This window comes from Pinus tabuliformis, chromosome 6 (genome assembly GCF_031772625.1).
Source record: "Pinus tabuliformis cultivar Carrire ecotype Pingquan chromosome 6, CPIR1, whole genome shotgun sequence".
Taxonomy (NCBI): Eukaryota; Viridiplantae; Streptophyta; class Pinopsida; order Pinales; family Pinaceae; genus Pinus; species Pinus tabuliformis.
In genome coordinates this window covers 1,006,676,891-1,006,695,662 of record NC_142292.1, presented here as the reverse complement: position 1 = coordinate 1,006,695,662, position 18,772 = coordinate 1,006,676,891, and the positions used below count along the sequence as shown (strand labels likewise).

Below are 18,772 nucleotides of genomic sequence, written 5' to 3'. Positions count from 1 at the left end.
AGTGCTTGTCAACCTTAGGAAACAAATAAGCTCTTTTGAGCAAGTAGTGTAGTCGTTGTGTGCTTTTCATTCATTGCTTTAATTCATGTTCTTGCTTTACTTAGACTAGTTTAATTTTATAGTTACTTTCATTTAACTTGTTTCCTAGTATAGTTGCCTCTTTATTTCATTACATTTCCTTTCAACATGATTCTTGACAACAATTATCAATGGTGGTAGATTCGCCCTTGCTCTCATGTCTCTTGAGTTAGATGTTGTGTAGATTACAAGTTCGAGTAAGAGATTCTAGAGTTCTCATACACTCTTGCCGTGAGAGTGTATGCCACCAAGCAAAAAGCCAAATGTTGCTTTTTCAAGGTAACTACCTTAACGAATCAGTCTTTTGGGTGTGATGGTGTTGCATTAATGAGGTTCCCGCTCCATATTCTCAACTCCATGTGTTTCTTCCTAGCTTAGGAATGTTGTTGAGAGTTCTAATGTGTTTGTAAGTGTGTTATGACATTTTATCATTTATAACTAAGTGAAGATGTTACCTCTTGACCTTGTTTAACTTAGGCCAGTAGGTATCACTAGGAATCAAGGTAGATAGCGTAATGCCACTAACATCAAGGTACATAGAGGGCTTCATGCTCTTGATTAAATCCTAGTTCCATACCCTCATACATGACAAAATCCAATGGAAACGTGGTAATCTCCTCAATCCTGAAAGCGTGAAAAACTGTTAAGTTTGCTGGATTTTGAGCGAGATGTAAAATTCTACTTTCTCCATATGAAATCTAATGAGGTCGGGACCACTCTCAAACATCTTGAGTCATTTCATGGTAATGTTAAAAATTTAAGTAAAAGGATTTAACATTAAGAATTTAACATTACCATGAACTATATAGAAATACTAGTGACATTGGCTTGAATATTAGGTTGCCCCACTTAAAAAATCTTGTTTTTTAAAAAACAAATTGCATTTGAAACATTTTTGGTCAAATTGTATAGAACCAACAAGTTCTGTACAAAATCGGTCAATTTAGTGAAAAAAGGTTGGTTTGGCACTAAACTGACCATTTCCAGTTCTAGAACTTGAACCAAACCAGTTTAACCCACAAACCAATCAAACTAGCTGGTTCCACTGATTCTGATCCGGTTTTGATAACATTGCTCAAAATCTAGCAGGTCTTGTGAGAGACCTCGCAAGACAAAAGCCAAAGTAAGATGCAACAATGAGTTGGATGCCACTGTCACCTCAACAATCCACCTCCTGCTCTTTAGTGGAATTTCCCCACACAGGGGACTTCCCAATATAGTTCACCTAAATGGTATTCTAGGTCAAAAGGATCAAAGGTGAGACTTTTGATAGACTTAATCAAGGTACTCAGACTAGGGTTTTCAAGGCTTGATTCAACCATGATACAATTAGGCACACAAGAAGAAGGAAAAGGTTTGCTTGAAAGATATGATACACAACAAGAGCAACAAACCTTCAAATGACCTAAAGTCGAAGTGTTAATGCAGAATTAGGGTTTTTTAAGACCTAGAATTGCCTAGGGTTGATGAAGTCAACCTAAGGGAAGCACTTTCAACTATGAAAATTGCTATATATAGATGTTTTGATTCCAAGCAAAAGGAAACAACTTCAAATTAGCTTAATGTCCAAGCCCTAGTTCAATTCGGCCTAGAACACTAACTATAACGACTTGCCTTGTTGAAGGGCTGAAATTTTAGAGAGAGAGAAAAGTAATTTTTTTTATGAGTTTTGATCACCAAGGGGATGTCACTGCCTTCTATCTACTTGGGTGATGGAGTCTTAGGGATTTTGACCATGGAAATATCAAACCCTTTAGGGAGTAAGGGGGAAAACCCTAGGTTTTCACTTGCTAACCCTAACTATCACTTTATAAGGGGATATATTTACTAGAGAAAAGCTTTCTAGGAGGTTCATAGGGAGTTCAAGGATAAAAAATTAAAACATGCAAATTTACGAGGCATTTCATATAAATATAAGCATTTAGACATGGAACATAGAAACCCTAGCAATATTCATTACATGTAATAATCATAAAAGATATTCAACAAAAAGTACTCACAATATATCCAAGAACAAGCCTTCTTTATCCCAAAATGACGTCTCCACAACAAGTACTAGTCTCCAATAGCTAAAAATCCACATAAGTTCACATCTCCACAAAGTAGCAAAGTACAAATAGCTAGGCCAAATTATTTAAGATAGGTCGATTTTCTCACAACAACAAAATGGGAGAGGTAATCCTCTCTATATATGAGGTCTACCTCTTCTAATTTCTAACTAAAAGCCACTACACAAGTTTGATTTTTGAGTGGACAAAAAGTAAAATTGGGTTGCAAGCCAACCCACTAGCTTTGCAACAAAATATGCGAAGGTAAGACCACACGTATGAGTCATAGACCTAAAAAGCTGATGACATCATGCCCTTTTAGGGCTCCAGATGCTCCATCAAGGCAAAGACAAGGTTGAAAATGTCTCCAAGTATCATGATCACCCTCCATTTGAGGAAAATCCTGAAATCAAGCATCAAAGCAGCTCCAAGGCTTCAAAATCTAGTTGTGGGTGCCACACATCATCTCCATGGGTGTCATTTGAGCAACGTGCTGCCTCCTCTGTTTAGCGTTAGGGCTCCATCATGTGCAACACACCCTCCTCAATCATCTAAGGATGATCATCCTTATTTGAGCCCTAAATCATGGCATTCCCATCAAGTAGTGTCCATTGTCAAGGCCAACTTGGGGGCATGCTGGATCCACTGATACATCATCAAGAATCATCCATCCTAGGCAAGAGAAGCCCAATGTTCTAGCTCCTGGTGGTGCTCTGGGATGTATATGAACTGCTCAAGTCATCAAAAGGCTCAACACACTGCCAAAAGTGGGCAACACTGCATTTGCCAAGTCATCATGCTCTCTAGAATGTAAAGTATGGCCTAGGCATCATGTGGAGTAGGTGCCCTCAAGGATTTTGCTGCTCTGGAACCAACTCAAACTCAAGTGAAATCAACTATTCATTAGAGACTAAGATCATAAATGCATCTAAGTGGACCATACATAAGTGTCAAGGGCATATCAATACTTCAAAGCAGAATCACCTTCGAATATCTAACTAGAGCAAGACCCATAAAGGTGTTTCCTACGCTTGTATGGGTGGCTAAATAGTTAATCCTATTAGGTGCTTCCAACCCCCAAAGGGAGGTGGTATTTCCAAGGTTAACCCTTTAGTCAATAGGTGTTGGTGTATGAAAGTGAAAATGGAGGGGAAAGACTTCATGCCCAAGTGACATGGTTAGGGGACCAACTAGTGGGAGTCCAAATCCTCAGTGTATAGATATAGTGGAGGGAACAATCGTTGATGCATGAATTAACTTGGTTGGCTTGCTTTTTCCACCCCTGTAGTTTGTCTTTTACTTTTTTTTGACAATACTTTGTATTTTGGTACATAGCTCAAGGATTAAAGCTTAGTCTTTATGATGTAGCATTTAATTTACCCTTAAGAAGAGGAAGTTTATCACTCATCAAAGTTGGGACATGCAAGGGTTCCTTTTGATGAGATGGAGCATCAAGTGCTTAGGAATCGAGTGATGGCTAATGAGGAGGGTAGAGCTGATGCTCAACTTTTACCAATGCGCTATCTTATGTCTCAAGCATCTTTTGCATTTTAACTTTTCTTTTTCTTTATTTGTGGCCATATTATGCTTTTAGCTACATCAACTTGCAAGGAAATGTTTTTCGACCCTTCTCAATGATGTGGATAAGAGGGTGCCAAATCCCAATAAACCAATGGTAGTTAAACCCAATGAATGGAGATGGTATCAAGGGATAATAATGTGATATGGAAAATGCTAAGTATGGTAAAGGGAGAATGAACATGTGATTTCAATCTAGGTCTTTCGAGTAGTTCCCCTCCCATAACCCTAAGGCCTTAGGGGAGGTCCAATCGCCCTTTATCTATACTAAATGCCCAAAACATTAAGTAAAAGCTCCTGATTGCAAAATGATCAAACTATTGAGTGGTAGCCCACCTTTATCCAAGAGGAATGCTCGATGGGGAGAGGTGTATGACTGGTGCAGATGTCGGAGGAATGCTGGCTGACTTATTGTCTAAAATAGGAGAAAAGTCTTCTCCTAGGGGGTTACCCATTTTGGTGGGTATCAGGTCCAATGGTACAACAAGTTCACCCTTCTTCTTCAGTCAAACAACTTTAAATATATATAAATTAAAAAATAAATAAATATATAACGTATTCGAATGTGTCCTGTTCCGGGGGGTCAATGTGTCCGAATCCGACACTCAAATCCCCATATCCAACGAATCCTGAATCCACGTGTCAGGTTACTTAGCTTCCTCCTTAATCTTGATGTTGATAGAGGATTTGCTTCTTGAGAGATTGATGAGAGAGAGCTTGATTCACGATCCTTCTTGAATGTTCTAGTCTTCCTTCTTTCTTGAAGATGGTTTCAAGACTCTTGCTGGTGTAGATTTCTTCGATCTAGGGTTTTGAAGATCTTGCCCTTGGTAGCCCTTGAATGTGCTATGATCCTTCTTTAAGGCTTGATGTCTTCTTGATTGAATGCCCCTTCTTGACTTCAACACCTAAGCTCTGATACCATGTTGAGAAATCTAGGGCATAAGGAGTTAAAAGATTTCTCTGCTTGATAATTGCTTGTGATATACTTTTATCTTTTAGCTTATAATCTTCTCTTTGTTATATTATTATTGTGTTCTTTTCATTAAGACAATTACCAATATGCACAATAGAAGACAAGTGACACAGTATGTAGGCTTGTCAGCCAGGGCCAAAACCTCTCACCTCTTGAGAGGAAAACCCAATCAAAATTCTTCTTCTATATCTTCAATTGATGAGTACCAAGACCATGACAAAGACCCTTGACTCTAGTATCCTCCCAAGAACCTTGTCACTAACCTTGATGCTCTGCCTCTTCCCTTTCTTGACTTTCTTCTTGATCTCAAACTGCTCTCCTTGGCTCCTTCTAGAGAAACTCGGTCTCTATCCTTCACACTGCTTCTTCTCTGCTTCTCCTAGAGAATCTCAGTCTCTATGATCTTGATCTCTAGCTCGGTTACGCAAAACATGTATCCCGGAAGAATCCTTCCTTCGCTGACCCCAGAAGAATTTGTCCTTTGCTAACCCCAAAAGAAACTTCTCCTTTGCTATGCCTAGAAGAAACTCTCCTTCGCTTGCCCAGAAGAAACTCTCCTTCGCAATGCCCAGAAGAATCTTTCTTATCACTTCTTCGCACTTCTTCTTTGTGGCCTCTTCTTCGTACTTCTTCTTCACCGAATGCTTGTTGAGTTGCTTGCCTCTAAGTGAGGCCGAGTGTGGCTATTTATACACTTCATTACATGTCCTTTAGGCTGACATGATCACAAGTAGTTAGGCCGACTTCTTCTAGCAAGTTCTTCCATCATTGTAGGCCGACTTGAAGAGGATAAGTGACAAGGTCTTGGAGGATACTTTACATAGACAAGTTTGACCTTTTACAAAGTGTAACATGACTTCATTACATGACAATGACTCTATCATTTTATAACTAGATGACAAATAATTCCTAAAGACTCTCAATGGGAGTCTTGACTCAAAAATAAAACCTCTTGCTCATGAAACCCATGAAGCAAGCAATACAATAATTTTTATTTTTCTTCTTTACATCTCATTACATAAAATCATAATTACATGTCATTATGAAGACTGAACATAGTTACACTTTTCAACACCTCAAAAGACTATTTTGCTAGTCTTGGTGATGGGTGGCACAATTCAGTGCCTCATGTAGATGATAGTTTACCGTCTTAATCACCTAAAGATGATATCATCTATTGCCTGTTTACATCATGCTGAGTCTTATCTTTTTGGGGATTTTCAGAGAGTTTAGGTGGTTGCTTGTCTATAATGATGAATTTTGTATCTGTTTGTTGTCATCTTTGGTTAGGTTTTGAATTTTCCATGATGTTGTTCATTATATTACATGTTATATTTAAAAAAGATATTTCTGTTAGCCATTTTTCTCTCATTTTGTTCTTACAGTATGGTATGCGGTTTGGCAGGGACACACAGCTGGTTTATTCAATTTGGGCAATACATGCTATATGAATTCAACTGTACAATGTTTACATTCGGTTCCAGAGTTGAAGTTAGCATTACAGAAGTGAGTACTTCTGTTACATATTCGGGAACATCTAATGAAGAAACTGTTAATGCTGAATGTCATTACAGAACCTTTGCTAATGCAATAGCAAAATGCTTATATTTTTAAGTAGATGGCTGGAAAGATGCAGGCAGAGACACTGGCCCACTTTGTTACTAATATATGCATCCTTTGTATTCAGGTACACATATTCTGGGAGGAGCAGTGATTTAGATCCGTCATCTCATCTTTTAACTGTGGCTACTAGGGATTTATTTGGTGAGCTGGATCGAAGCGCTCGAGCTGTCGCTCCTATGCAATTTTGGATGGTCAGTCTTTATATTCCAAGAGTGTTCATTATTAAATAACTTTGGACTTTTGCTTACGTTACATATTAAACCTGAGCTTAATATCTTAAGTTTTATTACAGTGGGGATCTAGGTCAAGCATGTTCTTCATGCATCTAGGGTTTGTCATGTCAAAATAATGTTTTTCTTGAGTCAAATCATTTGTATAAGACCCTATTGGGTAAGTTGCATCATGAAAAGGATATTAATATGTGTCTAGAAAGTCCTCGGAGCCTCCAAGCGCAAGTCGGTCCTAGCAGTGACAAGTTGGCCTAAAGAAGGGAATTCGACCCCATAGAGAGCCTATAAATAGAAGCAGATTCGACCTCCTTAGACACCAGTTCTATCTCATCAATCAAGAAGTTCAATCTGAAGCAAGGAGCATCAAGGAACATAGAGCGAAGGTCAAGGAAGCAAGTAGAAGACAAAAAGATGAAAGAAAACTCTGTTTTGGACCATATTTTTTCACATGTACAAAGGATTTAGGGTTCTGTTGCTACTGCAAGGCCGAAGTTGCAAGACCTAATTGCAGTTCCAAAATTTTTTGCAGGAACGACAAGGATTGGAGCCTAAAGTCTCCAAAATATTAAGCCTGAGCTTAATATCTTAAGTTTTATTACAGTGGGATGTTTCCGCTGTATATTGGAATTAACATATTATAAATATCCTTGACATTCTGTGTCTGCTGGCTTAATCTTTATTCTTGGTGGGATTAGTTGATTTACCTCTTCCTTTTTTCTGTTTATTATGTTATCATTATGGTGAATTGCTCAATGCAATGTTTAAGTAAGCTATTAGAGGTTTCAGGTTTAGAGTTGATTCTTAAGCTGAAATATAGAAATGGAATGACTAGATAGCTGCAATATGGATTTTCAAAGCAGAGTCATGTATTTTAACACTTTCAATGAAGAGAGACCACTGTACGATGCAAGAAATCCATTCAACTTCTAGCCTTAAACAGAAACCTGCCCATCTTATACTTGGGACACAATGTACAGTCTGTTTCTACCTGTTTTGAAAAAAATAAGACACTATTGTGGGTGGGACTGTCTTACAAGTTTTAATCTCTTGGTTTATTAAGCAACGGAAATTCTCAGTTACCTAAAATAAGGAAATCGTTGTTTCTGTACGGGTATGCAATTTGGACGAACAGCTTTAAAGTTGTTGAAGATGGGGGATAACATATATTTCAGTGTAGGCTGCAAGAAAGTCATTCAATTGCTAACTTTAAAAAGAAGTTTGTCCCATCCCATAATCCGGACACACTATCGATGCCATTTGGGTTTTGTTTCTATCTGTTTTGAAAAATAACCAGCCTAGATCCATCTTAACTCCGGATATATCAAGCGCCAAGAGGGATCAAATCTCTCAAGCTGCAAACCTCTTTTTTGAGTGCAAATCTTGAGGAAAGGTTTGCACCTCTTTGAAAAATAACCAGCGTAGATCCATCTTAACTCCGGATCTATCAAGCACCAAGAAGGTTCAAATCTCTTAAGCTGCAAACCTCTTTTCTGAGTGCAAAGCTTGAGCAAAAGTTTGCACCTTGAGAGATTTGATTCCTCTCGGTGCTTGATAGATCCGGAGTTAAGATGGATCCAGGCTGATTTAATATATATATATAAACTACAAATGGTAAATTTTAATTTTATTTTAAATAATTTGAATTTTATTTATTTTATTTTTCTTTGACAGAGTCAAAATGTTTACATAACATAACGTAACAGGACATTACAACATCTTTTCCATACTGCGCTGGAGAGTGCGTCTGGGCGCAACAAAATCCTGTTGTAGGTGTGAATGTCTTCCAAGTTTTTGTCTTTTTTTTGTTAAACACGTAAAGTCTTAAGTTACCTGTAACTTGGAAACCGTTTCAATTTCTCAAACAGGTATGCATTTTGGAAATGACACCTTCAAAATTGTTGAAGATGGGGAGACAAGACAGGCATAAACAAAAAATGTAAAGAACTTGCGAAGAATTAAAATATATTGATGCAACTATTCAAAGTTCAAACACCATGGAAGACAATGAGCACACAACCATAATGTTTCTTTATACATTAGAGTTCAAACAGTTGTTTCATCAATAATCAAGACAAATTGCTAGAAGATTAGTTCCTAGGCAGCTAGGCCATATGGCATAGTGTCTACAATAAAATGGGTCAATATATTGAAGTTCAGCATTATCATACATATGATAGCTAATATGTCATGGTTTTGAGAGATAGCTGGTACATGAGAACCTGTAGATGATGCTCCACTTTCAGTTGCCAAAGTTTCTCAAATAAATTCAGACGGCTTAAAGCTGCTTCAATGTCAGGGTCTTCAGGAACCACGTCTCAACCCTTTATAGCCCCTTATGTATATTCTTTTGAGAGAAGAGTTGGAGATTAAAAAAGGCATATACAAGATCTTAGGCCTTTTCAAAATTATACCTGTTTGTTATATTGAGTGGATGAAGCTGTAGGTTTTCTAGTTCTTCTCACTTTCTGACAGGCCCACATTGTTTTCGAAAAATTGATGAGGAAATGTTAAAATTAGGCTTAATTCAGAAGGAAATGCATGGGAATTTGGAAATGTTTCTGTGATGTTTAATTTTCATGAAAATCCCCAGATGAAACACCCGAACAATGGTTTCAGGGTGTCTCATCCTTGTTTTTGCACCAGAAATATTTATGGTATAGAAACTGGGCGCAGATATTTCTAAGGACAAAGCAGAAAATAACAGTCTTCCACAGGGATGCATCCCTCAAGGTGGGGGGCGTGGTCCCCACGTGGGGACTAGGGGGACATCTAGGGAAGCTTTTCCCCATGTCCTCCTTGTGGGAAAACTTGGGGAAACACGGGGAAAATGTTTTTCCAATGTGGGGGATGCGGTTCCCAAAGAGGGGTGTTTGTGGGTGCCTCCTTCAAAAAGTGTGGCTTTTGGGTTCCCCCCGCTGAATTTTGCCTAAAACCAATAATTTACAAGCGGGGAAACCTAGTATTCAACCCTAGTGCCCTACTAATGTTATGTAATTAATGGTAATATTAAATTCTTATAGTAAAAGTAACAAACTAACAATTGTCATTTTGTCACGTTTACTTAAATTTTCAACATTACCATTAACAGTTTCTGTTTGTTTGAGAATGGTTCAAACTTCATTGGATTTCATATGGAGAAAATAGAATTTTAGATACCATTCAAAATCCAGCAGACTAAACAGTTTTCAGGATTGGGGGGATTGCAATGTTTCCAGTGCATTCTATCATGTATGAGGATATGGAAGTAGCATTTAATCAAGATCACCAAGCCCTCTATGTACCTTGATGTTGGTGGCATTGATTGTTGAACTCCCCTGCCATGACCCTGGTAAAATGTACCTATGATTCAAACAAAATCTTTGTTTGACAAGTTAACATTTTTCTATATTATTCTAATGCTTAAAGTGTGATATTGATGATGAGGATCCAAATATAGGTAATTTTTATGTTATGTAAGTATTTGTTGTAGTGTGATTTTTTTTTTGGGACTGTAGAGGCCATCTAGAGCCTCTTTGTTGATGTATTTTCTGTTCAAAGATAGATTACGCTTGGTGCTATTTTGGTTATATACACCATTGGTATATATATGTGAAATTTTGCATATTTGTGTATAATGGTTTGGATTCATATGGATGCACATGAATATTTATGTATTTATTTTCAAAATCAAATATTTATGTATTTTACTGTTGATTGGTTTTTTGATCTATTTTTGGGTTCAACTGGCTCGATGACTAGTTTAGTTCTGATAGCATTGGTTCATTGCCCATTGTTCATTTCAGTTTTAAATTTCGAGTCTTGAATCTAGACACTGATGACCTCAAACCAAGTCTTTTGACTTGTCACTCCTTACTATTTTTGTGTCTGAGTAATTTCAATTTACAATTCTAGTCTTCATAATTTAGTATCTACTATTTTGCTGAGTACTAATCAGATTCTAGAATAATGCATGATGATTTTTTTTTCGTAAATTAAAAGACTCCTGCTTACGCATCCTCTCCTCTCCCTCTTGGGTTTACTTATTGACCCCCCCAAATAAGTAAAAAAAGAGTCGAGTACCTAAAGGTCCTCTCCTCTCCTTATCAGTCGATCCCCCTAAAGGGTCCTCTCCCTATGGTCGAGCGCCTCCGGTCCTTAACAGTCGAGCCTGCTTACGCATCCTCTCCTCTCCCTATGGTCGAGTACCTAAAGGTCCTTATCAGTCGAGCACCTAAAGGTTCAATTTACTTATTGGGTGGGGGGGCTATGGTCGAGCCTGCTTACGCATCCTTAATAGTCGAGTACCTAAAGGTCCTATGGTCGAGTACCTAAAGGTGATGGCGGCCAGTCGAGCCTGCTTACGCATCCTCTCCTCTCCTCTCCCTCTCCTCTCCTCTCCTTATCAGTCGAGCCCCCTAAAGGGACGGAGTCACTCACTATTCATATGGTGAGGGTCCTCTCCTCTCCTTATCAGTCGAGCCCCCTCTCCTCTCCTCTCCCTTGGGGTCGAGTACCTAAAGGTCCTTATCAGTCGAGCCCCCTAAAGGGTCCTCTCCCTTATGGTATATTATCATAATGTCTTCAGAGTACAAGGGTGTTGCATCTACTGATATGTGGGGATTTTCACTGCCTCCAGGGAATTCAGAAGAATCCAACAACTATTCTTTTCAAAGACGTCCAAAAGACAAAAGCCAAACATTCTTGAAAGATAGTACAATAGATAGGTAGAGTCCAAATATATATTTTTTTCTATGTGGTTCAAAGTCCCTGGAGATCGCTGACCGCTACGTCCACAAAATATTTTTACCAGGAAAATCTACCCGAAAGAATCACTTCTTGTTGGCCCAACCATGGAGCCTAACTTTGAGAGTGTCGAGAGCATTGAACCCGTGACCTCTCAATAACAGAGGTGCTTTATCCACAGGGACTTGACCAACTGAACTAGCCGTCGGGGCTAGGTAGAGTCCAAAATCCAGATATACTAATAGACTTAATAGCCATTAAGAATTCGAAGAAGAAATAGGAGTTGGATCCCTTGCATAGTGCACTCGAACCAGGAGGTGCAACGGTATTTGAGTCACATTGAAGATGCCCTTCTACATGGCCCAGTCTTGCGTCGAGCCTATCCATGGAGAAACATTAGTTCCTCAACATCCTTTTAATATCCTCCAGTGAAGCAAAAACATTGTAACTTTCCGCTTGTTTATCTTTCTATACCAAACCAAGTAGAGTCTTCATCTACTAGTGTAGTGCTACAAAACTAAGGTATTGCAAAGGGAATCAATTAGATAGAAGTAGTATGCATTATTTACAATTAAAATATTATGAATAATATAAGCATAAACAATGTTATTGCAAAAAAAATATATGGATTATGTTTTTATACTAAAATATCAGCAATGAAAGACTTCAATGTGGAGTGCAGAGATCCAAATCATGGAGACTTGAAAGCTACATCTGCACAAGCCAGTTGCTCCGCACTTTCGCACAAATAACTCATTTCAGAATCATAACCATAAATAAAGTTTATGCTCAATGAAATGTGCAAGTGTAGAGATCCGCACAATGAAAACTTTGCATGCACATTGGAATTTGCGCGCATTTCCACACAATAGCTTAAAAAAAGAGATATTTGGAAATATGAACCAAAGCATTATTTACAATTAAAATATTACCAATAAAATCATATATAACCACTTACTAAAATATTAGCAATAAAATCCATTAATGCGAAAATATTAATCAATTAATAACAACTTCTAATGTCAATGGATGATCGAAAATCGATATTGGGTATAGTAAATATGGATTATGTTTTAATACTAAAATATTAGCAATGAGAGCCTTCAGTGCATAGTACGAAGATCCATACAATGAAAGCTTGAAATCTTTCTCTATACAATAAACTTTATCTGCACTTGAGCACATCCCATAGAGGTGTTTTCTGACAGTGAGCCGGAGGATGATGCAGAGTAGGAGATAGGCGTTGGAGATGATGAGCCATCGATTGCTGGAGGAGGTGGAGGCCCATTATCCCCACCAATGGGAGCTTCTTTCTTGCGAGCAGCAGGAGTCATCGCTTCACTTCGAGGAGTGCCGAAGTACCTTACTTTGAGGATCAAGGGCACAATGCCGGGGCAACTGTGAAAATTTGGATACCCAAATCCCTACTGCAACAATCTAATGTCAATTCTCCTACTTGCTAATTCTCTTACAAGTTATTTACAGTATTACATTGTAAACATCGAAATAAATACAACGAAAACCTTCACAATATAAATAATATGCGGAAACAAGAACTGAGCAAGAAGAAATGACACATACATAAGTGACACCGTTGTTTTTGGACAAATGTCCTCGAAAAAACCCAATGCGGTAAAATCGGTGCAACAACTGAAGGTTTGTATTATTATGTAATAGTTTCTGAATACAATCTTTGGATGCCTTATTGGCTATCCGATACAGAGAATCTCACTAGTAGAGAAATTAGTGAGAAATACCTCACACTATCATTGGCGAACCGACACTGATCCAGGCCCACGATGGCTGGCCCCACGCTGGCTCTGTGTAACCTCTGTGTCAGCCTCTCTGGGGTCTGCGACACCTCTTCCACAGATCTTCTGCTGTCTGGAACTTCGTTACTTTGGCCGTCTGGTCTCACACCTCGTCGTCTGGCTTTGGAACTCAACTTCCCAGTTGAATCTCAGTCTCCCTCTGAAGCTCTGCGCTGCCTTTGCGTGGCACTGCACTACCTCTTCTGGATCTCTCTGCCTTCTCTGCAATGTATCCCCGGATAAGGAAACTCTCCAACCAGAAAACTATCCCTAGCCCTCATTGCAAGAAATCTTCTCGGTGACTTCTCTGGCAACTGCTGCGCTGCTCTCTTGAGAAAATCGATCTCTGATCTCTCACTCAATGTATTTTCCAAATGCCCATCAAGCCTCTTCTTGTAATTCTCTCATTGATCAATCAACGGTCCATATTAGATTCTTATCAAAGGCTCAGATCATTTTTGACTTGATCCTCATCTTCTTTTAGAAGTTTCACCCCCAGTTTAATTAATACCCTTTAATTATTTTGATTTCCTGAGTTTAGACTTAGGCATCCATTAAAAATAATTAATTATTTAAATAAAATTGTCTCTGGGTGGAATTCCCCAAAACGATTTCTTGGCATTCTAGAATACATGTGTCCTAGACTCCTTTTAAATTTTGACGCTTAGAGCACATCCGATGCTACCAGAAATCAACACTCCCTCTTAGCGAGGAATGTGCTCAAGTAACGCAACCTGCTGAAGCATCACCCCGACTTTGTAACATCTCCCTTTGCACTGCTGATGTTTGTCATCACTGCCGACTAGCTACTGCGCAAATGCTGCATCTATGTTGCTATTGACTCTGCATGCTGCTGCCAATTGCATCTGCATTGCAACTCTACTCCAACTGCTCTTGCCGCCAACTGCATCCGCACTGCAACTCTGCTCCAACTGCTGCTATTGCCTTTTGCAACAACTGCAATGGAAAAACATCCAAAATACTGAACCAACTATGTTTAGTATGATGCATCCGTCGTTCGAGTTCTGGCTGCTGCTAGCCTCTGCGCTGTCACTGAAGTCTCTACACTACTGCTGACAATGCTCTGTGCCAACTGCACTGTTGCCAACATTAGCTCTGCGCTGCTCAATATCTGACTGCTACTAGCCACTGCATCTGTCACTTTGGCCCCTGACTGCACCACCTAACGCTGGTTCATCCCGCTACTTCTGACTATGGGCTCCCGTAGCAAGGTCTTGGTCCAAAAGGTGGACTCCTCAAGGATCCGCCTCATCTGTGGTTCTTTCGAACTACAATACTAGATCACCCCACCTCTCCCCTAGAGGTATCTGGGCAATCATGGCAAACTCCTCCTCCTCAATCTTTGCGGTTGCAGCCTGCGGATCATGTTTCTCATCCTTGTCCTTCTTCTTGAGAGGACACTGTGTAGCGTAGTGACCAAATTCACCACACCGGAAACATTTGATCTTTGAGACGTCCTTCTTTCGCCTCCGCTGCTCCTGCTGCCCCTTTGATGCAAGGGCTGCATTCTCCTCCTCCTCCTTGGGCTTCGTCCCACTGTTGCTGCTGCCATCAAGTTTGCACTTGACTAAGTCTCGCCTCATCTCTTCCTGTTGAAGAGTGGACCACATCCCTTCCCAATCCAACAATTTCTCTCTGCCCAGGATACTCTGGACAAATACTTGCCATTCTTCTGAGACTGAATTCATGGCCAACCTCACCATTTCTGTAGGTTGAGGTGATGACCCTACAACTGATCTCAGACTTCCTGAAGCTTCGATAGGAACAGATCAATGCATTCCCCTTTCTGCATCCTCGCAGATCTCATTTTCTCCTCCAAGTACATCTTCCACTGCTCGGAACATCCTTGATACAACGTAGCCAAGGCATCCCATATCTCTTTGGTCGCCCCTTTGCCAATAATGTGACATATAACACAGTGTTGTTAAAATCACGATATTATCTTTTTTTCGCGATTTTTTCAGCAAAAAGATAAAATCGCGAGTAGTACTTGGACTTTTTTTTATAGGCGATTTTTTGGGAATTTTTTTTTTTTTTTTTTTCTTCCTTGAGGAGGAGGAGGTGACCCAAGCTACCCCTGTCACAAGTAGAGGATGTGGTCTACCTCCTGTAGCTCCTAGTTCTTCAGCTTCTAGAGCACAACAGACTCCATAGTCTACTGTGGCCTGCCAACTCCACCGACATCTACATCTAGAGGGGCAAAGGAAATCAGTAGTATTAGACTTTAGTTATTTGGTTCATTTCATTGTATATGACATTATGACTCATGATATGAGATACATTATTATATTTTTTGTTGATATTTTGAGGTTGAGTTGGGACTCAGGAGTCAAGACTTACTATTCAGGACATGATTCACTGTTATGTGTGATTTTAGCACTAGAAATGATATTAAACATCTTATATATTAGTTCTTTTATCATATTTATGTGTCAATGTATTTATTTTATGTTGTAGATGGTTTAGATATTAAAAAAATTGAAAAAAAAATGAATATTTTTGTACCAAACGATTTTTTCCCGATTATTACCGATTTTTTCCCGATTATTACGATTTTTTCCTCACGCCGATATTATCCCGATAACGATTAGTGCAACATTGCAACATTATCCCTCACTCTGTCGAGGATCAACTGCTTGGCCTTCGCCATCTCAGCTTTGTACTTCTTGAGCGGATCTGCATCGGTAGGTTCACCTACCACAATGTCGACATAGGCTTTGAGATCATGTTCATCTAGAAGGCAGGAGATCCTAGCCTTCCAGATCACATAGTTGGATGCTCCGTCCAATCGATCTTGATCTCTTAGCCCATTCGCTGCCATCTCTGCCAACAAAAAGTCGAACTACTCCCTCTACCCTCTGTAGTTGCTAGGCTGGCCTATGCACTCCCTACTGGAGTTAGTAGATGTGCTCCTCGCTACTGTTGCTTAACAATTGAGAAATAGAATTCCTTGGCTAGGAATTCACTGAGGAAGAAATTCTCTCAAAAGGTGTTTTCTTCCTTCTAACGTTTTTCTGCCCCAACAACTACTGCAGAAAACTGCGTCTCACCTGAAGACTGCTCAATGCTGGATCTGTTGCTGCGCTGCTCTTTCTGCCACTGAGAAATCATGAATTGGAAATCTTACCTCTCGTCAACTCATTCAGAGAGAGATTTTCCTCGAGAATCTTGCCCTCCTGGCTTGGAACTGCGCAATCCCTCTAGGGATTTGATCTGTTTCCTACGCAACACTTCGATATCCCTCCCCTTCAACGTTGGGCTCTTCTGGTCTTCTCTCTTGCTCCACCTGTGCTCTAATACCATGTGAAAATTTGGATACCCAAATCCCTACTACAACAATCTGATGTTATTTCTCCTACTTACTAATTCTCTTACAAGTTATTTATATTATTACACAGTGAACATCGAAATACATACAACTACAACCTTCACAACATAAATAATATTCGGAAACAAGAACTAAGCAAGAAGAAATAACACACACACAAGTGACACCATTGTTTTTGGACAAATGTCCCTGGAAAAACTCAATGTCGAAAAACCGGTGCAACAACTGAGGGTTTGTATTATTAAGCAGTAGTTTTTTGAATACAATTCTTCGGATGACCAAAATGGAAATCCTATACAGAGAATCTGACTGCCAAGTAAATTGGTGAGAAATACCTCACACTATCACTGGCGAACCGACACTGATCCAGGCCCAGAATGGCTGGCACAACGTTGGCTCTGTGCAGCCTCTGCGTTAGCCTCTCTGGGGTTTGCGTCACCTCTTCTACGGATCTTCTGCTGTTTGGAACTTTGTTCCTCTGGCCCTTTGGTCTCATACCCTGGCTTCTGGCTCTGGAACTTGATTTCCCAGTGGAATCTCAGACTCCCTCTGAAGCTCTGTGCTGCCTCTTCTGGATCTCTCTCTGCCTTCTCTGCAATGTATCCCCAGATCAGGAAACTCTCCAACCGGAAAACTATCCCTGCTCCTCACTGCAAGAAATCTCCTTGATGACTTCTGCGACAATTGCTGCGCTGCTGTCTTGAGAAAATCGATCTCTGAGCTCTCACTTGATGTATTTTCCAAATGCCCATCAAGCCTCTTCTTATAATCCTCTTGTTGGTCAATCAACGTCCCATATTAGATTCTTATCAATGGCTCAGATCATTTTGACTTGATCCTAGTCTTCTTCTAGAAGTTTCGCCCCCAGTTTAATTAACACCCTTTAATTATTTTAATTTCCTAAGTTGCATCCATTAAAAATAATTAATTATTTTAATAAAACTGTCTCTGGGTGGAATTTCCCAAAACGATTGCTGGGTATTTTGGAATACATGTGTCCTAGCCTCCTTGCAAATTTTGAGGCTTAGAGCACATTCGGTGCTACCAGAAATCAATAGCAACATGTTTCGGTGCTAAAAGACATTGGGGCCACTCACAATTTCGTAGATACCCAAATGGTGGAGAGGAGGGGCATATGCACAAAATCCTCTGAGGGATTCTCAGTTTTGGTGCTGGGAGACCGTACCATGCAGTGCGCTAGATACGTTCCCATGATGACAGTGGTGATGGGGAACTACTGTATGATAGACCACTTCTTTGTGGTTGATGTTCCAGACACCAACATGGTGCTTGGTGTGCAGTGGCTATACTCTCTTGGGCGTGTTACTACTAATTGGCAAAAGTTGGGGATGGAGTTCGCGGGGCTTGACGGGAAGATGTTTTATTTAGAGGCATGCACTCATGCACACACCCCATAGACGGTGTCGACGCATAGGATGGAGGTAGACTTGAGGCATGGTGATATAGAGTGGGCTGTGGAGCTGAGGAGATCCGATGTAGGGGGAAAACCTCAACCACCGTACCCGGACATCCAAGCCATTTTAGACAAGTATCCAATAATGTTCGGAGACATTCCGCCAGAACGACCACCTGATAGGGGGCTTGAGGACACTATTGAGCTACAGCCAAGGGTGCATGCAGTGATCACGACCTCATACTGACATCCCAAGGCTTATCGGGATGAGATTGAGTGGGATATTCATGAGTTGACATTGGGGCACATCAGGCCCAACTCTAGTCCCTTCGCTTCATCAGTTGTCTTGGTGAAGAAGAAGGATGGCACGCAGAGGATGTGGATTGACTATAGAGCCCTCAACAAGAAGACGCTGAAGAGACAATACCCCATTCCCCGCATAGATGAGCTTATGGATGAGCCTAAAGGAGCCAAGTACTTCTCTAAGATAAATCTGCATTCGGGGTAAAATGAGATTCGGGTGAGGATCAGGATATCCCCAAGACAACATTCAGATGTTACTATGGCCATTTTGAGTTCTTGGTTATTCCCTTTGGGTTTACCAACGCTCGAGCATATTTGTGCTGGTGTTCTTTGACGACATATTGATCTACAACAGGATGTGGGAGGAGCACTTGCAACATCTCAAGGAGGTGCTTCGTATTTTGGAGGGACAACAGTTCTATTGGAAACTGTCAGACCAGGCAGTAACTCCTCAACCAAAATTGATTCGTGTGTTATTCCTTCAGGTAGGTCTTCATTATATACATGAGGGAGAGACTGTTCACTTCATCTCTCGATGACTGTTCATATTACTTATTTATCTATTTACATTATATTCACCCAATCCTGAGGATTAGGTGTCAACATTCCCCCCCTTAATCTGAAGGGATGTTGGTGAGTC

At 40.0% G+C, this 18,772-nt stretch overlaps 1 protein-coding gene across 1 annotated transcript in view; it reads left to right on the top strand.

Annotated features, from left to right (window-relative positions):
- LOC149262401 (ubiquitin carboxyl-terminal hydrolase 6-like) overlaps nucleotides 1-18,772 on the top strand; it is a 315,784-nt gene that overhangs the window by 78,117 nt on the left and 218,895 nt on the right. The window contains exons 6-7 of the mRNA XM_089424395.1: nucleotides 6,086-6,186; nucleotides 6,368-6,494. Of these exons, the coding sequence (XP_089280521.1) occupies nucleotides 6,086-6,186; nucleotides 6,368-6,494 (228 nt within the window). The remainder of the gene's footprint in view (nucleotides 1-6,085; nucleotides 6,187-6,367; nucleotides 6,495-18,772) is intronic.